The 20,491-nt window shown below is 40.3% G+C and overlaps 1 protein-coding gene across 1 annotated transcript in view; it reads right to left on the reverse strand.

Annotated features, from left to right (window-relative positions):
- Positions 1–20,491, reverse strand: part of ARHGAP28 (Rho GTPase activating protein 28) — a 78,246-nt gene that overhangs the window by 33,268 nt on the left and 24,487 nt on the right. Inside the window, exon 2 of the mRNA XM_041399423.1 lies at positions 2,437–2,636. Within this exon, the coding sequence (XP_041255357.1) occupies positions 2,437–2,636 (200 nt within the window). The remainder of the gene's footprint in view (positions 1–2,436; positions 2,637–20,491) is intronic.

The raw sequence follows: 20,491 nt of genomic DNA on the forward strand, positions 1-20,491 counted from the left end.
AACTCACTATTATTTCCAAGATTTATAATCCCAGACTGAATATATTCCTGACGTTAATAACTAGGACAAACACTGCCTGATTGTGTGTGGGTGTATGCAATACATATATATGTGTTTAAGACAACAATATGAAGGTAAATTAAGTGTGGAGATGTATTACATTTTGACTTGCAGTCTCATTTTTAATTCAGGCAAAGGGGAAAAAATCAATGTGATGTAATGAGGTGTACTCAGACAAAGGGTAACATGGGACTGCAGCAGAGTTCAGGCTGTTGAGCAGATTTAGTTCAGCAGTGATGAAAGTGATGGAAAAGTTTCTGGAAAACAAGGTCCTGTATTGCCTTGTCCTAATAAGTTATCCATCTTGGCAGCTCACAGATTTGTGTCATTCCCCTGGCTGTGCAGACAAGTCAGGGACACCTGTTAGTTCATGCTGACAGTTGCATGGAGTAGGCACCAAGAGGCTCACAATCTCCTTATGGCGTCTCCAAGCTAAAGAGTATGACCAGACAGGGGCTTTCCCAATAAGGAACAGAGGAATGCAGAACAGTGTAAATCGATTTAGGCTGACTGGTCATAACCCTCACAGCAGATCAAGATTTCTGGTGGTCTTCCGTCAGAACCCAGGACATTCCTCTGGCTGCCCTGAATGACTCGAGACCCTGGCAAGGGGCTCAGAGACCTTGGTACTAAGTCAAAAACACCTGTGCCTTTGATTTTAGTCCATGGAAGAAATTACCAACTTTGTGTGAAGATTTACAAGCCACAAGAGTTAAAAGTAGAATGATAGTTAATTTGTCACAGGGTGAAAAAGTAGAATTTTGGGGTTTTAGAATGGGGGTTCAAGAGGCAAGATGGAGGAATCTGGGCTTGTCCTGTCCTTTCTTCTCCTTCTTCTTGTCCTCCATCTTCTGCTGTGATGGTGACACTTCTTCACTGGTTTACAGTAGAGACAGACTGTCTAACATAGGTGATAGGTATTGGAAAATTATTGTAAATAAAGTACATGTAGTTTTTAGTACAAAATGTTAAAATTACCCCAAGGGTGGACAGTGTGCTGCAACCCAACCTGCTGGACAGACCTCAGCTGATCAGAGAATGAATGCTATAGATAAGGAAAAATAAACAACCTTGAAAAGCAGAACTGACAAATCTCGACTTCTTTGCTTGCAGGGCTGGGAGAAAAAAGACTTTCTACTACCTCAGGGTCATCACAACCTCAGAACCCCAACAGTCTTGTCCCTTTGCTTCCAGGAGAGCCCAGCTGGAAACTAGTGAATGGGAAGTGTTTCCCATGGAAACAGTGAATGGTTGGAGCTAGACACCTCTGCTTGGGTTACTTACCATGACTGGCTGCGTATTTGATTGCATAATAAAGTAGTACTTTCCACCATTCTTCCTGGTAGCAGAATTAATGACATCCCATTGCAAGTCAAGGTAGGAAAAATACATCACCACTCATGTTAATAATTGTATGGAAAGAACATGCCATCATTTCAAAATCTATCCCTACATCAGCAGTTACCAGACCAGGGGCCAGGAGCCACAGAAATGTAGCAGCAGATATCAGCAGGTCACGACCTCAGAAGAAATTTGGTTTCATTGTATAGCAACACCTGGTATTTTGTGTTACACAATATAATGCATTTGTGACCAGGGGTCCTAATTGAATAACAAATGAGAACCACTGTTCTAGATGTTATCAAATCATCTAATACACAGCTGCATTGCAACAAGCTAGCACATATTGCATGTTTTTCCAAATACAGTACCTAATGAGAGGGGAAAACACTAGGGCAACAAAATGAGGCAGTAATACCTTCAGGATACCTTGTATAAGCAATGAATGAATTTGGTCAAGTGGAGAGCCTAAACAATGTAGGCATCCTTACATTCAAACTTATCACTCTAAAGTCTCCTTGAATGTTATCTTAATTGGGCAACCTCAGAGAAACAGGCAGATATCAAATTCCTGATAGTAGAATACTACATCTAACCAAAAACTGCTTCAAGACTTTAATAATTTCTTAATGATATCCTATCAAAAGCCAGAAAGTTTAAAATATAACATACTAAATTAACATTTTGCTACTTTAAATGTTTTGGTTTAATCTATTTAATGCTGGAGATTTAGTTTTCATTGAGTGCCTTTCTTTTCTGAATTACACTGTATCTGTCCTCCTGAAGCATAAATAAAACCAATGCAACAAAACTTACTTCAGAAGTTAATTATTGGCTCCAGTGCATAAACCAGATAATTATTGTTTCTTGCCAGTGGTTAACTGTGATGCTCAAAAGAGGAGCTACAATGATCATAGACCCAGACTAGTACTTCTGCTCAGACTGAGTGACACGAGGAAGGAGATGAGGGCACGACTCTTTAGAGAGGATACGTAAAGCCAGGGTATGAGGAATAAGTGGTGTTCATGTGCTCACCATCAGCAGGCTTGAACTCCAAGAGCATTGCTTCTTCAGATCCATCTTCTCTGCTCTCCTTGATGCTCTCTACTTCACACCAGAAGTCCTCCATGGAAGTGCTGTCCATGGAGGCCTGAGAATTGGAGCGACTGAAGGCAGGAGGTACTGACTCGTTGGAAAGCATCCTGTTAATTCTTCGACAACGAGAGAAAGACTTTCTGAAAAGAGAAAGCCACAGAAAAAAAATCATCTTTCTATCATGCTAACTTGTGCCATGCAAATGGAGCAGGCAACCAGTGCTTGACCTGTGACTGTACCAGGAAGTGGGGACAAGATTTCAGAGGCCAAGTACACAGTTCTGGTAATTGTCAGGATCTCTGCTGGTCACAACAATAATGGCTGGACGTGTATCTTGCATCTGATAATTTATCTCTTTAATGTCCTTCAGTATTTCCCAATCTAGAGGGAACTCTGGAAACATAATTTCTATTTCTAACACTGGTATCCATCTAAAGAGACACTGGAAACCTATTTTCACTTCTTTTTGCCTCAGTTTCTCTTTCTATCCCTTTCTGTTTGCTTACTGGCTGAAATGCCTCAGTGAAAATTTCTCTGGGGAAAAATAATGAGATTTGGGAACACTGAAATATTTTACAATCTCATCTTCACTCCAAAAAAGAAAAAAAGGTGAAAGATTTTAATTTGGAAAAATAATTACTTTTTATTTGAAAACCCTTTAAAAAAGATTTGAGATTTTTTTCTTAAGTTAAAATAATTTTAAACAAAATTTGACTTTGAATTAAAGTAGTATATTCTAGGTCAAACAGATGTTTTGATCAGTTTCCAAAAAAATATGATTCACCAAAAATCAAGTTTCAAGTTAAGATTCAATACAGGAATTGACTTAAAACAAAGTTTGCTCCTTGCTCTTTTGTTCTTGTCTTTTCTCCACTGTAAGTACTTGCAGCTGAAGAGAGTTATACAAATTCATTCAAAATCTCATATAACACCCACCATGAAAATTATCTGACTTTGTTCTTTTGCATTATTATGGCTGCAATACTGTAAACAGCTTTTGTATGTGTAATTGCAGTAGATACAGTAATCAGTAGTAATAACCACAACAATATTTGTACAAAGGAGTTAGGAGGTAACACAATTTTGGCAGAGAGCTAGACCATAGGAATTAATGGAAAATTCTGACATAAGGTCTTCTGACCTTCACTTATCTGAACTAATTCAAATGCAGTTTCCCTTTCTCTTCCTCTTCTGTATGGCATGATCCTGCCAAAACGCCTTTGTTTAAAACCACTGGCATCACTTTTACTCCACTAGAAAAAAAGATGTTTCCTTTTCAGTGTTTCCCTCCTTATCAAAGTTTTCCTAATGGATGTATAAACAATGTATTATTTCATAAAGCTGACTGAGCATGCTTCTCCCTCATTGTGCTGCTGCGTCTGCTTCAACCTTCCCTGCCAGTGAAGGGCTGGATGCTTCCCTGGGGCTTGCAGGGCCTCCTCACTTTATCTGGGCAGGTCCTTCTGGGCTAGATCTGAGCCCCAGGCTGGGGAGCTGTGGCAGAAACAACAGAGCACAACAAATCCAGCTTTGGACATGATCAGGTTTTATAAAAGGTGAAGCTCAGGCCTTTGCCTCTTTTTGAAAACTCATAGGTGTAATATGGATGATTCATCTGCCAAAACAGCCCCTGTGCTCTTGGAAGTAAAGCTGGGAAGCAAAGCTTTCTGATGGGCGACAACATTGCAGCAGGGGAGAACATGCTGTGTGGTGGTAGAGACATGCTCTCTGGGAAGAGAAGTGCTGTCTTCAGTGTTTCTCTCCGTTTCTCCCCTCATAAAGAGTTTGTTTGCTTTAAAACACAGTGCCGAATCTGTTATTGTTTTAATTAGAACAAGCCACAGTTGCCAAATGCGAGAGGAATTTGTGACACAAGTGTGGTTAAAATGCTTTCGTTGTAGCTCTGCCTCTGGGGAGATGTGAGTTTCAGTCAGCTTTTGTTCCCAAAGCCTCACAAGGCTGGGGTACCTGATAAATTGTAATCACTGTAATTATGCATCTGGACATGTCAGCCTCTGGGGTTTTTGTATGGACTACCCTTTCTTTGGTGGATTCATCTATGTCTCATCCTCACATTAGCAAGTAAGAAATATGCAAGGATCACTGGACTTAAAAATGGTGAGTTAATAATGTACCAAGCATCCCTGAGCAGAGGTTCTAACCAGCAAAAGCAGAACTCCTGAGAAGCAGCCAGAAAACCCCATCTCTTCAGCTGGGAGCTAGGTGGGGTGGGGCAAACAGCACCCACCAACCCATTGCTTGTTGCTGTTAAAACCTGAGGTCTTTTGTTTAAAAGGTGATAATGAACACAAACAAGGAAAAAGGCAAAACTGCCTGGTACTCCAGTGGTGTTTGGGACCTTGGTTCACTGGACACTGTGCAAGCAGAGGGGACACCAAGGGCTGTCTGTCCTCCTGCCACAGCCTCCTCTTCAGCTTGGGGCCTGAGACCCTGACACTGCTGCTCACTGAGAAATTCGTGTCCCTGCTTAATATAAACATCTGTGGAAAGTAGGTCCCTGCACAAGCTATACAGCACAGCCCAAAGCTCCTGAGCCAGCAACTGCAGGAAGGAATGCTCTCACCATTCTGGAATCAAACATGAGCTGGGATGAGAAGAGGGCATCCCTGATAGCATCACTGGCTCCCATCATTTAGTCATGATCAGGGAATTTAAACATTTCCTGCCCTCCCAGTGTGAATCTTGACCACGACCTTTGTGCTCTTCAGGCGCCACATCACACTGATCCTTGGGCTTCAACTCCATCAGCACTTCAGCTGGCTCAGACCAAGGCTTTTTATTTCACCATATTAGGAAGAAAAAGGCTTAGTGGGTTGCTGCTTTTCTCCCCACAGTGAGTGTGCTTATTTTGTAATATTACCATACCAGAAAGCTAACTGCTTAAAAAGACCATGTAAAACAGCAACAACTGCTGAGGCAACCAGCATTGCCAAATACGTCGATGGCTCCTGGGTAATTAATGTGCATTTACAACAATATTACTAGTATGGAGCTTATTTGGAAAATCAGCTGAACAAAGTTCCTGAGACCTTCATATCTGAGGCTTGTTATCTCAACCCAGATTAAATCAAGCTGTGTAAAATTCCAGTAACAAGAAAGGTTAGGCAGAGGTGCTTTATCCTTATTGGTAAACATCTGAATCTTGCTTCCAGGCGGTCTGGTACAAACCTTCTCCAATTATTCTGAGTCTGCCTAATTAAAGCTCATGTGTTTGAAAGACTTCCAGCTGCTGTTTTGACCCATATACCTGTGACTTTTGTCCTGGAGGAAGTGGTCTTGCCTTTATGTGATAATGGCAGTTGTCTCCCATTTCCTCCAGCCAAAGCTGCTCAAAACAGTTTCAGGAAAAAAAATCCTACTGAGGAAGCAAAGCATATTCTTCACTGCTTTTAATTAATTCTTGAAGGACACTGTAAGAGCACTGACTCAGCAATCTGCCTGTCTCAGAAACAGCTAAAGAAGCCCAGGTTGCCTGTTACCTGGGAACTCTTGCAGCAGACAGCCTCTGTTCCTGACACCTTTTTCACCCTCAAGCCGTCCTTTGTTTTGGTCTTTTTTTCTCAGTGTCGCAAGAGAAGTTTAGAACAATAAAAAGTTTTCACTGAGCTGATTCTGCTGCTCCTACAGAAAAGTTGCAAACCAGCCCTGTTAAGCAAGCAGCGATCACCAAGTTCATGCTAAGTTTCTTTTGTTCCCTCACACACAGGGGTAGTAGTGAGCTAATCTGAAATGCTGATTAAATTAAACACAGGAGGGATCTCAGATCCTGGCTTCCTCGATGGAAAAAGCTGGGAGAGGAGTATGAACCTAAAAGCACTGAGCAAATATAGCAACTCCACTGAATGAGCTGAAATGCTTTTCAGGATGGAATAAAATAAAAAAGAAAAGCCACACAAAACACTGAGAAAGGAAAGAAAAAGAAGGGAAAAGCATATAAGAACTAATGTTATCAAAGAACTTGTCTATTACTGGATATTTGCAGAAGAAAGAGTTAAAGAGTGGCATGAAGGAGAAATATGATATAATTTAGAAAGCTTTCTGTGGAAAAACCATTGCAGGGAAAGAGATATTCCATGGGGCAGTAGAAAGCTAATTCAACTGTGTTTGACCCTGGTTTTGGCCTGGTGTATATTTATAACACTGAAGAAATGCATCAGCTAAACAGGCCTCCTGACCCTACATTTTATCTTGCACATATGTCCTGCACTAGTGTGTTGCTCAGGATCTGATACAACCTATTGATTTCAGGATAGCCAAGCCCGATCCAATAAGCCATTCTTATCCTATCCTCAAAATAAAGGTTTGTAAAACCACACAAAGAGCTGGCTCAGTGACACTTAATGATTGCTCACAGGCTCAGTAATGATAAAGCCAGGCTTGTATTTTGAGTTTAATTAAGTAATGGATGGTGAAGAATCCATAAAACAAATGGGAGCAATAAAGCCATCTTGTAGTTAAAAACAGCACTTGATTGTTGTTTACACAGAGGGAGAGGATATCTTATTCTTGCGGGCTGTTATCCTTCATTTCATTCAGCAGGTCCTGAACCTGCTTCACCACAATTAGTCACATTTATAAAAATGGGAAAGGTGAAGGAATCAAATTGTCCTGGTCATTGTAGGATGAAGATCCACCTTTTCACACTGCAGTAATTCTATCAGTATAACCACCTGTTCAGCTTTTCCCATATGTAAAAAAGGGGATAGTAGCTTGCATTGACAGGGAAAAAAATATTTATTCCTTGTTATGAAGAACTGTTCTGAATTTTTAGCAGTCATGTACCAATACATCTCTTTCTTCTAAATAAAATGTATACAAATTCCAGGCAAAATAAAATGTATACAAATTCCAGGCAAAGGAAGAGACCAGCAATGGGAAACAGTATTTTTGTGCACAGTTCACTCTTGACCCAAATCTCTCATCTTCTGGTTCCTTCCTGGTGAACTTGTTCCTGCACTGTTTGTGGTCTGCTTATTTCCTTCTCCCCATGCTTCATGGCTTCTGATCACAGAGAAGGGTATGTATCAGACAATATCCCCCCAACTCCATCTACACACTTCTGTTTCTGATTATCTTGCAGATGTTAGGCAAATTGTAGACAGTGGATGCTAAAGCTTCCTTGTTCTCTCTCTAGCATCTGGTATAGCAAATATTTAACTATCATGATCGCTCTTGCTGTCACACTGCCCTGCTTTGTAAAAGAGTATTTGAGTGAGAGGCAAAGGAAGGTTTTATTTCATTATTAACTTTCTCATCCTGTGGCCCAGCAGAACTCCAAAAACATGTGAATCTCATCACTCTTTGTTAACAAAGATGGGTTTGAAAATAAGCTATCACCTTACTGTATTGGTTAGATTTCAAAACACAGGAATTCTCTATTTTGCCTGTCTTTGTATTCTACAAAAGATTCTTCAAAATATGTTTCTATCAACTTGAATTTTACTCCAGATTCTGCACCTGGGGTGGGTCAACCCTGGATATATATGCACAGATTAGGAACAAAATACTGGAGAGCAGCACCACAAAAAAGGGTCCTGCGGGTCCTACTGATGACAAGTTGAACATGAGTCAGCAGTACCCTGGCAGCCAGGAGGGCCATCCCTGTCCTGGGTGCATTAGGCACAACATCACCAGCCCGGCAAGGGAGGGCATTGTCCTGCTCTGCTCTGCACTGGGGCAGCCTCACCTTGAGTGCTGGGTGCAGTTCTGGGAGCCACAGTATAAGATATGAAGCTATTAGAGATCATACAAAGGAAATCTACAAAAATGGTGAACGGTCTACAGGGAAAGCTGTATGAGCAGTGAGTGAGATCACTTGGTTTTTTCAGCCTGGAAAAGAGGAGACTGAAGGGGGACTTCACAGCAGTCCACAGCTTCCTCATGACGGGAAGAGCCAGGACAGGAACTGATCTCTTCTCTCTGGTGACCAGCAATGGGACATGAGGAAATGGCATGAAGCTGTGTCAAGTGAGGATTGAGTTGGATATTAGGCAAAGATTTTTTCAGCCATAGGCTGCTTGGGCACTGGAACAGGCTCCCCAGGGAAGTGGTCATAGCACCAGCCTGACAGAGTTCAAGAAGAGTTTGGACAATGTCCTCAGGCACATGGTGTGACTCTTGGGGCTGTCATGCACAGGGCTAGAGGCTGGACTTAGACGATCCTTATGGTCCCTTCCAACTCACGTTGTTCTATGCTTCTGTGGTTTTTAGGACCAAAAGGGGTTGTCTACTGAATCTTAAGTTTTAAAGACTTAAAAGAGAAAAAATCTGTAATATTTACAGGAATTAAAAGTTTTGTTTATTTAATTATATTTTGTCTGCAATTCATCAAGGTAGTAACAGAAGGTAGGAGACTGAGTTGCAGAATTTGCATGCCAGTGTTACCTGCCAACATTTAAAAATGTGTTTCACCTTGGGTTCTTCAGCTGTCTCCTACGCAGCGTCCTTGTAAATGGCAGGGAAGTTCCCTGCCGTAACAAAGGCCACATTGTGGCCCCTCTTCAGCCAAGCATGGAGATTGCAGAAGAATCTCTCTCTGTTTGAGGGTTCCAGTGTGAGGGCTCTCACAATCAAACCCTTTGAGCTTGGGGAGTTCAGGGAATATACTCTCTAGGTATTGCCTGCTGGCAACAGTGACCTTTGGGGACATAACCCAGACCTCTCCTCCACTCTGGCAATCACATCACTTCAATGTTGGCCAGATGCAACAGAGACAGTGCGCTACATGGCTGCAATGCGTCTGTCAAAATCTGAAAGGGACTCTATTTCATCTTCTTTCTCCTAACAAAGCTATTGCTAAAGGGCTGAAGGGGTTCCCAAATGAAAGAGTATGTTCTGTTAACCATTTTTTTCAAGTTAATTGGAAAGAATTCTTTTCAAATAGATTAAGAGGAAGCAGTATAAGCCAGTTTTCAATGCTGATGACTTAAGAACATGAACAGATCATGGCAGAATATGTTACATGTAATTTTCAGTGGGTATGGGCAAGATAAGAAACATCTGGACATGACGTACAGGAAGCAAAGGCTGGACATGAGCAGCTGGTTCAAACATCTTAAATATTTCCAACACATATTTATTGTTAGAAGTGGCAAACTCTTCTGTTGTGATGATACTTGCCTATTTATTTTCTATGAAAAAAAATCCAGGTATCCAGGGTAGGCCAAAGTTTCCCAGGAGGAAATGTAGGCATGTGGGCCATGTATTGTGGGCTTAGAAAATCCTGTGCTTCCAGAAAATGTTTGCTCTATTTTGCCTTTACAGTACAAATGACTTGTGTCTGAGCACTGAACCCACTGGATGTCACACTTTATCAGTCAGAGCCGATGAAAGGCTCTGGGAGCACCAGGCTCACTGCACATGCACTGTACAATTTATCCACTTCTACCTCCATAACTTCCATCTGGCACTCACACAGAGAGATCCCAGTTAGATGAGCACTTTGAAATCCAAGGCAAACCCTTCAGATTCCACCTGGACTGAACCTGAAAATGGGTTTGGTGGCAGCCCTGCATTTACTACTAGTCCTTGTCATGAATGACTCAGTGAAGGCACACAAATAGCATGAGGCAGAAGTGTTTTTTTCTGCAGTTTAGGGCAAGCAGTGCATTAACTAAAGTAGCAAGCAAAGATGGTTAAGGTCCACATGAAGGAAAAGGAGAGCAGGAAGCAAAAATGTATTGGATTCTGTCTAGACACTGGTACTGCACAAAGTGGGATGCTGTTCACTGCATGCACTCAGTCCCTCCTCAGAGAGCTATCTGTAGCAGTGAGGAAGACCTCACAGAAGGCAGTGGAAAAGCTGTCACGCTCTTTTGCTTCCTACTGCTCTGGTAGAGTCACTTCTAAGGTAATCAAGAGCCCTGTAAACACTCCCTGGGTACAGCATGGTCTCATGTCAGCTGGAGTACATCAGGCCACTGTGCATCCTTCTGCATGCAACTAAAAGTATCAAGGAGTCAGAAGGAGGAGGAACGTAATGTGCAGACTGATCCAGAATGTTTTTCACAATAAAATTGATAAGCCTCTGTGAGCAACTCACATTTAGCCAGATTCATTATTTATAACACAAGAGAATAGTTAAAACTGCAGGAAATGCACAGGTTCAAGAGCTCCAATGGGGCCCAAATCATTCACTGAGCAAAGAAGCAAACCAAATAAAATCAGTGTGAGATGTAAACTTGACAATATTAGAAGAGTTTTGGCTCTAGAACCACAAATTACAGTTTAAAAAAAAAATTAAAATATCAGCAGACACAATGAAGTACTGAAACATAAGGCATCAAATTTTCTACAGCTATCAATGCATCTTCCAACATTGCCTGCATTTATGATGAGAATGTGAAAGAATATACATTTTTTTTTATTTTTATATCATTCTATAGAAGCTATCCTTTGAACCAGCACAATTATTATCATTAGGAAACTCATGCACAACTTTCTGAAACACTTTAAAAGACAAAGTCAGCAATTTTGGTTGACTTAAGGTAATAGCATAAGGAACTGGACTATATTGTGTACTGGAAGGTAGCTCATGAAACTGCATATATTGCAAATGTGAGCACTTTAAGGTCCTGATATAAGCAATGAAGGAAGGCAGATACATCTAGAGAGTGAACATGTAAACAGGAGCTTAAAGTCATGCAATATGTGTTTGAAGTTTTCTTTGTGCTTAGTTTTAAGTGAAGTCCAGCCGTTACTTTCTTCCTTCCTATAATTAATGAATGCTTTTAAGTAAATGTCAGCACTCCACCCATTACACTTTTTTCAAAGGCTTCAGGACCTAAGTAAACAAGCATTACTTGAGTTATTGGTTTTTTCTTTAGATGTTTTTAACGTATATTGAAGGCCATGGCTGAGCTACAAAATATGAATAAGTAAACTCTAATGTATTCATTTACATTTTCATCATGAATGGTATTCATGACAAAATGTTTTGAACATTGGGCTTAATAGTATTCACAGGACTGGACTGAAGTAATGCAAAGTAACACACTGAACTTTTAAAGCTAAGCAAAACACTACCTTTAAAGTTATTTTAAAGAAATGCATATTCACTGAAGATATTTTTGAATCTTTTGACAGAGTGATGAACAACTTCATATTGTCATGAAAATTCTGTATCAGATTCTCAGATTACAATAAACTGCTACAACCTACTGGCTTAATTTATCCCGTATGTTTAAATTCAGAACATCCTTCTTTGTGGTACTGCTAATGTTGAAGTTATTACAAATCACAAAAACTTCCTGAGCAAATGTACACCATCTAAATTTTTCTTGGCAGTTCTGGGTTGGCTGTCTGGCAATTTCGGACCCTCAGCTTGTGTTTTCTGTGCTGTATTGTACTTTGTGCCACACTGAATCAGTCAGAAGGAATGAAAAATTTGCTGGAAATTTCTGTAGCCAAATAAAAATCAAGATGTGGGCTTAATTCTATTCTATGATACTCAAGTACACTGGTAAAGATTGTATGAGTTACTTTGGAAAGAGTTCCACACTTGTTGAATAGTCTGGTTTTTTGTTGATGAGACTGCTTAAAAAGCAGTGTAGATAAAGAACGTGCAATGAATAAAGAAATGTAAATGGAGAATATCTCAGAGCACCGGCTTTCTGCTTTTACCTGGACAAAAATGGTTATACATCAGCTGGAAACTGATGGAAAATACATCAGCGCGGAAACTCTTGTCAATGTCCTGAACGGTCTGTGACTTTATTGTTGATGACATGAGGCAATGTGAGGCCTCATCTCTAATTCTGTCCGCCTTTCCGTCCCTCTGTCTGCAGATGTCCCTGAACCCTGCTTCTTCCCTTCCTTTCCAGAAATCAAGAGCTGCTGGGCAGGGTGAGAGGCTCTGCAGGAGTGTAGCAAGCAGAGAAGTTGAGAAGGGCTCCCTGTGCAGGGGGGAGGTGACACCAATGCCAAAACACACAGGGCATGGGATGGGCATTGCAGCTGGAGGATATATTCCCACGTTTCTCCAACAGCATTTGACTGTCATATTTTCTTATCAGCAGAAGTCTCACATCAGCCCATCATTCCACTCAGTTTCCAGTATTTGTAAAAAGCTCAGTCAAAGCAATGATGGCACTTTACATTCTACAAAAATTAATGACTAAAAAGTTCCAACCAGCCAGGCAATATTAACAGAAGTAAATCCTCTTGTCTGTGTTGACCCAATAGATGTTTTGCTAATGTGGTGCACATTTCACCTTCAAACTTTAAGAAGAAAACTGTATAGAACAGGCTTTTGACCCACATTTTGTGGGGAACACTTCTTGCATTTCTTGCTAATTCATTCATCTTCTTTTGGTTAAAATTTTAGGCAGTTTTATTCACTTTAAAATTAAATTTCAGTATATTATTTGGTAATCTCTCCTGTTCAGGACATCAGTAATTATACAAACATAGCTGTAAACATAAACCTGATTTTAAATCAAAAGCTGGTAGAAAACTCCTATTGGAGATTAGTCCAGAGAATTTTCATTTAAAATGTAGGTACCAAACTGTGCTAGCAAGAACCTTTCGAGTTGCCAGATAAATCTAGTAGCATTGCCAGTACTATGAAAGGTCATGGTGAGGTGATGGCAAATGACATCTTAAGAAATGACAGAAAAGAGCTGAAAATGAGCGGAGGTTAAAATTTCATGGAGACAAACACAAGAGACAGGGAACACCAAAGAGGTCCTCACAGGCCTCTAAAGAGAAGAAATTCCCAGTTTCAAAGAAAACAGTGGACCACAAGATCAATTTTAGCTTGTTATATTCTCAGGTCTTCAATGGAGGAATGAAGAATTCAAGAGAAAAGAAACAATGCATTTTCTTACACTTTGGCTATACAGTTCCTATCAGTGGAGTATAAAAGGTTTTCTGTGATCTTCAGGTGATTTCTAGGCTTATGCTAAAGAGATGGAAAGAACATCTTCATGAGAGATGTCAAGGCCTCTAGGTCTTAAGTGGTATTTTTCTAATTGTGTCCAAATGTTTGTACTACATGCCTGTGAAAAACATGACCTTTCTGTGTAAGCAGTCAAATGAATCAGAGATGCTTCCAAACCACTTCCAACCAGTGAGAGCTGGAAATGTTAGACTAAGACACACGTCTTCACATACCCATAAAAAAGGCAAACACCAGAACAAGAAAAATCACCTTTTAAATGGGAAAACTAATACATGATGCTTTCAATACAACAGCTTTCCAGTTTCCTTCAACCACCATTTTGTTCTCCTGCTTATATGATTTTTGAGGTTTGTCTCAAATATTTCATCCATGAGGACTCTGAGGAAAGCTATAGCATGCCAGGTATTTCAAAGCTAGGTTTTCAAATATATGGCAGCTCCTGAGCCTTAGAGCTACAGAGGCTATTAATATTTACAAAATATGGTGCCTCAGTGATGCCAGTAATTCCGAATACAACAAGCAGCCCTGTTGAAGTCAGCCAAATGACTCCTGTGTGTAAGGTTTGACTTAACTTTTTGTAGTATTGATGCTGGGGGAGTAAGATGTAGCTCTTGGAAACCTCACAAAAAAAAAAAAAAAAAGCTCTTGTTGAGAGGAAGACTTCAAGACACAGAAGATATAGAGGCATGGTACCTTAGTTTGAAGCATCTTAACATGGGCACAAAATGCCAATTCATGTTCTCCTGGGAAGTAGAAACCTTAGAACCCAGAACTGTACTAGAAATTTCCTCAGCACCTTTTGTAGACACCATGTATTACAAGAAGGAATTACTCTTGGTTATTTTGACATTTACTGTTTTGTACTGGCTTTTTGTAAGCCCTTCGGGGTTTACACCACGTTGTGCTGGGACAATGGAACAGAGGACTTTAGAGAATTGTCTCTTTAAGCTGAGTACTTCCCTGCCAGTCACAGCCCAGAGTCTGAACCCAGATATCAAACCATCATGCAGTAGATAACAGCAGAATTTGGTAATTATCAGAACACTTCAACCACTCCCTGTAGCACTTCATTAATTATATGGGCAAGAGCTAATTCATCATATCCCAACTCCAAAGACATCAATTAAAAATTACAGAGGCAGGTGAAATGAGATCTCCAAAATGACACAGATGTTTTGTTACAGAAGAGGGTTAAAATACAAGTGCTAGTTTGTGTAGTATACTGTGAATAAAATGACTGCTTCTGTAAGTCCTACGCAGCTTGGCTGAAGTTTCTATCTGAGCTTTGCAATCCTGTACATATTCTTGTCTAGATAACCACTAAAAAGTCATTAATATTGCTATGCAAACATAGTAAATCATGTCTGGAAGCTCACATACTCCTGTCAAAGGAGTACGACTAAGCTGTTGCTGCGCTCTCTGTCATTGTGGGCTCATGCTCCTCTTCCCACACCTGCCTAGATAAGAGAGCCATGATCCAGGATAGGAGGTGAAGATTCATTGGGCATTCATCCATCTTTTAATGACTGTGTTAGATCTTTCACTGTGCAGGCACTTTTTGAATGTTGTGAAACTATAATGCTATTCTTCCCATAAGGACAGCAAATTACTTATCCAGGCTTTTGATATAATACATCTTGGCTGAACTGCTGCAGCTCTCCTCTCTCTGGATGACTTCCAGTCGAGGGCTATATTTATGTCAGTTACAATTATTGATTCAAAATGCTTCCACAGGATCTTGAACAGGCTAACACATCTTTGGGAGTTTAATCCAAACCAGATGACATATGGCTTTCCAGTATAACAGGGAATAATCATGCTATTACCTCTAGTTCTTTGGCTTGAGTTGGTAGCCCAGGTTGATGTTCAGCCTCTGCTTGGACAGAACATGTTTTGGACTTTCAGGTGACTACAGATTATGCTTCCAAAAGAGGACTAAGGCAGGCCATCATCCAACTCCTATTTTCAGGAAAGAATGAAAGATTCCAGAGCGCAAACCCTATGGACTCACAGGAAAGTAAATGGTCCTGCTCTCAAAGTCAGTTTTGACTTAGGCCTGTAAATCACCGGAGAACTTTTGAAAATTTGCCTTCAACTTAACTATGTATTATTACACTCTTTTTCCTTGGAGTTCTTTTGTCTGTGGGCATTAATCTTGCCCAGTTTTCTGGGACTTTGACCATCTAAATTCAAGCCTTATCTTTTAAATTTGGCTTTGATTAACACAGCTGTTATTTATTCTTTTGCTTGGCATGATTTTCTGCAAGACTGCCATAAAGTCAGCCTGTTTGTATTGTATTCTACTGTTAATCTCCTTTTCCTTTATGACATACATTCACAGTATCCTAAGGGAAAGATTACTATACATTTACATGGATTTGTACTCACATATAAATAAATGTATGAATATACAAGAAAGATAGCAACAAAGGGAGGGAACATTTTAGTAATCTCCTAAAAACCATTGTGAAAAAGTCTAGATAACATATAAAATGGAATGTTTTATACACCATGAAGTAGAGGATCAACATTAATCAGCTGCTTAATGAAAGCATAATTCAAAATAAGAAAACTTCTTCTTCAAAGAAGTTGGAATCATTTGGGTGGGAGAAAGATCTGTCAAACTGGGAGACTGCTCTATCATTATGATAACTTACACACTGCTCACCACCTAAGATTTTCCAAAATAATGCATTTGAAAAGACTTTCTAGTAAGAAGTAATTAAAAGAGTTGAAGAAAAATACAAAAAATCTTGCTTAGAGTTGCTAGGTTAATTTTCATCAGAATTTGATCATCGTCTTAAAACCTCAACAGTGGAGAATTTGTAGCTGTATAGAAACATCTATATTTCAGTGATTCACAGAGACTTTCTGAATTAGGAATCACTTTGCAATTTTCCTGTAAAACCCTGCATTAAAAAGCCCTAACATCTAGGAGTGAGCTGCTTTTTCATGGTATATACATGATCACCTTCACTGGGAACAAACATAGGAAAACCCAGTGATGGGAGATGCTTCAGATTTCTTCCACTGATATGAGAAATGGGTCACAAAATCAGAAAAAGGAGGTTGGACAATTTATGCCAATAAACTATCTCCCATCCTGACAGAACACTGCTGAGACTTGGAAACTCTATTGGTGCTAGGAGTATAATTCTCCAGTGCAAACTTCTCAATAATCCCACTGATGAGACTAACTTTTCCAAACAAATCAATCAAGAATCTAGGGAGCAAAAGTCAAATCCCCAGAGATATTAGCTGCCTGGATTTCCTTTCAGTAAGAGTTCATATTTGACAAGGGAAGAAGAAAATAGTTGCTCTTTCATCCTGATAAAAGTCAATTAAAATCAATTTTGTACTCATCGTCTTGACCATGGTCATAATTTTGTGCTGCTCTTCAGCGTCTGATGCCATTTCAGACTTCCCTTTAACCCCCAGTATAGGCCTCATGCTGCCCCTATGGAGGAAACAACAGGGTAAGAAATCCTTGAAAAATTTTCCCCAAGGCAAGGAGTATTATTTCTGCTGATGGTCATGACCCCGGCTCATGATATTTTGCTGCAGGGGGACTTTGGAACCAGAAAGATTGCGCTGGCTATTTCAGTACATGAGAAAACTGTCCCAGAACAAGAACAGCTAAAAGAAACTCCTCAAGCACTCCTGATGTTTACTTTGGAGGTGCAGAGCTGTAAGTGTCATGTCAGCTAGCCAGTAGGAGAGAAATCTCCTGAAATCCTTGTGCAACAGAGAAGAGAGCCTGTTCGTGAGTGTTGGTTGATGGCCTATTGTTTCCATTTATTTAGACTACACAAACAAGCTTCCAGTTTCCTTAAAAGTATGTGGACAAGTCCTAGTTTCCAAGTCTCTTGAATTTCTCATGTTTTCATTACTAGGTAAACAGGTTTTAGCTGTTCTTCCCCACCCGTCTCCTGCCACACTGGATTTTTACCTGGCTATCAGATAGAAGCACTTTCAAACTGAAAGTAGCCATTAGAAAGAGACTGCACTGTCTGCAAATCCTCATCTGCCAAGTGTACAGGGCCAAGCCAAACTTGAGCACAATTTGAAAAATGAGGATTAGGATAATGTATTTGTGAATGTAGGAGCCTTTTAGCTCATTTACCCATGTAATCTCTATGAATGCATCACTTAAATTGTCAGACCTGGCTTTCCTCTCATGGAATAAGTCATAAGTTTCTTCTTTCCTTATAACTAGGTTGCATAAAGCTAAGTTAGAATCTGGCCACGACACTGAGCTGAAATCCACGTAACTGCCATAAACAACTATATGATATCAGAAGGCAAAAGTTGAAAAAGGCAAATTTCTGACCTCAAATCAAATGAGAGCAAAAATAGGAAAAATTATGAACAATCTAATTTGAAGTGAAGGCTCTTCTCTCTCAGGAATATTATTCCAGGGGAACACATTTTATTGCAGAGAAAAATAAAATATTATAACAGAGTGTAACTTCCTAGATTAACACCTTATTAATAAAACCATGAAAGGGTTTATATTAATAGAGTTTTGAGACATATTTTCATACAGCTTGAGTCGACCAAACCATGCATATGCCCTTGCTGAAGTTGCTTACACTTGCACTGTGTCCAGTTGTTTTTCTACAGTGGAACATTTTTTTTTTTGTTCCCCCTTTCCTGCCTGGTAAAGCTGGAAAATTCCACTAGTGATAATTCTGACAGCTCACTCCCCCTCCTGTCGCTCCTTGTTTAAGAAAGCAAGAGGGAGGGAACATGGTTTGAAAGGCTGAGAAATTACTGATTTAGTAAATTCTACGAAGTCTTACCTCAGAGCAGAATAGAGCCTTGGTGTTATCCTTAAAGGAGCAGAGCAGAGTCTTTCTTAAACCCAACCTCTTCATGCTCCTAGTGGCAATGAATCCCTCCTCAGCCTATAATCACCAAGTTGCATATTCTGGGAGTTAGCTGAAAGCCTGTGACAGGATATTCTGCCTCTAGTCATACAAGGGCTAAAGGAACAAAGAGTGGTGGAGCTTCTGGCCCTTCTGGGAAATGGACTGACACTGCTCCATCACTATTTAAAGAGCAGATGCCTTCAGGATAAATCCTCTTAGTATGTTTTCCTGTTTGTGTCAGAACTTAAACCTTTTATCCGTTTCCTAAGAGGAGAAATAAAAAAGTAATCAGCACTAAGCTGCTCTGTAATTCAGGAGAGTCCCTGTGGGGTGGCTCAGAAAAAGACAAAGCCAGCCTATGTGTTTTCTTCTAAAGGGATATGAGACACTGTCATTAGCATAATGCAGAAGCTCCTAAATGGCCAGATGCAAATTAATGAGGAGCTCTTTCTGCATGGAGATGGCTGCTCCACCCAGAGGAGAAGCCTAGTGTGCAAAGCCAGAGAGGAAGGAGAAGGGAGCCAGAGTACAGCTGTTAAGAAATGAAATATTTATGGCAAAGCCTTTCTTCCTTTTCTTACAGTGGGATGATCAGTGGGGGGCCTAGATGAATACTGAAAAAAACACTCACCAGGTTTATATGCATAGTGGCCCAGATTTGGGTTGTGGCCACAAGATCAGTAAAGTCGTGAGATTCAGGGGATGGTTTTGAGCTGCAGCTGCGGGATGAGGAAACACACTGTGCAAAATGCTCCCTGCCACAGACAATTGTCAAAGGAGCCCTAAGAAATAACTCTTGAGCATGAAAGGCATATGAGCTGATCAAACTTTACTCCCTTCACCAAACCTTTGTTTATGCACTGAAATGCTTAAACGGGTCTGTCAAATTTATGGCATTCCTGTCATCATTCCTCCAAAGCCTGACATACAGGAGGAAAAGCTAACTTTCTGGTTATAAGCTTTTTGATATCCTACACTTCCTCCAAAGACACAGCTAAAACCCTACAGCAGAATAAAGGAAAAAGAAATCCTGTTATTTAATCAGAGAAAGAAAAAAAAAAAGACTGAAACAAAGGAAAGAGAAGGGAAAGGACTTCCTGAATCAGACACAGATTTCCTAAGGGGCAGAAAAGAGCAAAACCAGAAGTCATTTGGTTTTACAGTTCATCTAGAATTTAAATTTGCTCTGTGTTTTGAACTTAACGTCACCTTTCTTTCTTCTGGGAAAATTTTATGGTTGGATTTTTCAAGGATTTATAAATCCTTGAAAATTTTGAAAACTTCTAGACATTTACCATTGTCTGTAGGTCTGTTTAGGGACTATTAGGTCATGCTTTAAGGGACAAACTGCAAGGAAGAGGGAACACGGCTCAGGAATCTGCTAGTGTACTGTGGGGCTGCTCATGCTACAAATCCAGCTGATGGTGATGGTTACCAGAAAGTGCTTGGAAGCTCCTTCTGAATTATAAAACAATGCTAGTCCAAGTCATCCCAACTAAATACTTCTACAGTGTTACTTTTTACAGGCACTCAAAGGCAACCTTTAGGCTCAATAGTCATGAGACTGCCCTCTCGGCTTCCTTCAAGGATGTTGTCTCCCTCTTCTCAGTGAAGTGATATACTGTCCCCACTATTACACTCCTTGTGTCATATAAATACCGTTTTAGGATTGCCTTTTCCCAAGGTTGCTCTCTGATGAAATTTATACAATCATCAGTAACACTGACTTAGGTTTTCCTAGAAGCTAAGGTGCCGTGTGGTTGCACTTTGCAAATATGAAACTTTCAACCCCAGTTCCTTGTAGCTAGCTGCCTGTGGGGTAGAGAAAAATTTTTTTTGGAAGGGAGATGAGGAAATGGAGGTCAGCTTGGAGCAGCAATTTACAATGAGTGTATCTTCCCTCCAGCTGCTGTTGGCAATTAAAACACTCCCCAGACTCCAAGAAGTGCTGCATCCTCTCATTTCACCTTGTATGTTGAACCAGGATGTGTGAGTTAGGATGCTGCTTGCCACAGGCAGCAGAAAGTCACCTCCAAAGAGCAATGCAGCTCACCCTCGGCTGAGAGGTCTCTCTTGCTGTCCATAAAGGGAGAAACAGTGAGGGACTCACCAGAAAGCTAATAAATGTTGCAAATGGATAACTGCCCACTGGGCATAAGGTACATTTAAAATTAAGAGAAGTGTGACCCTCTACCTACAGTGT

This window comes from Onychostruthus taczanowskii, unplaced genomic scaffold (genome assembly GCF_017590055.1).
Source record: "Onychostruthus taczanowskii isolate IOZ18803 unplaced genomic scaffold, ASM1759005v1 scaffold16, whole genome shotgun sequence".
In the NCBI taxonomy this organism is placed as follows: domain Eukaryota; kingdom Metazoa; phylum Chordata; class Aves; order Passeriformes; family Passeridae; genus Onychostruthus; species Onychostruthus taczanowskii.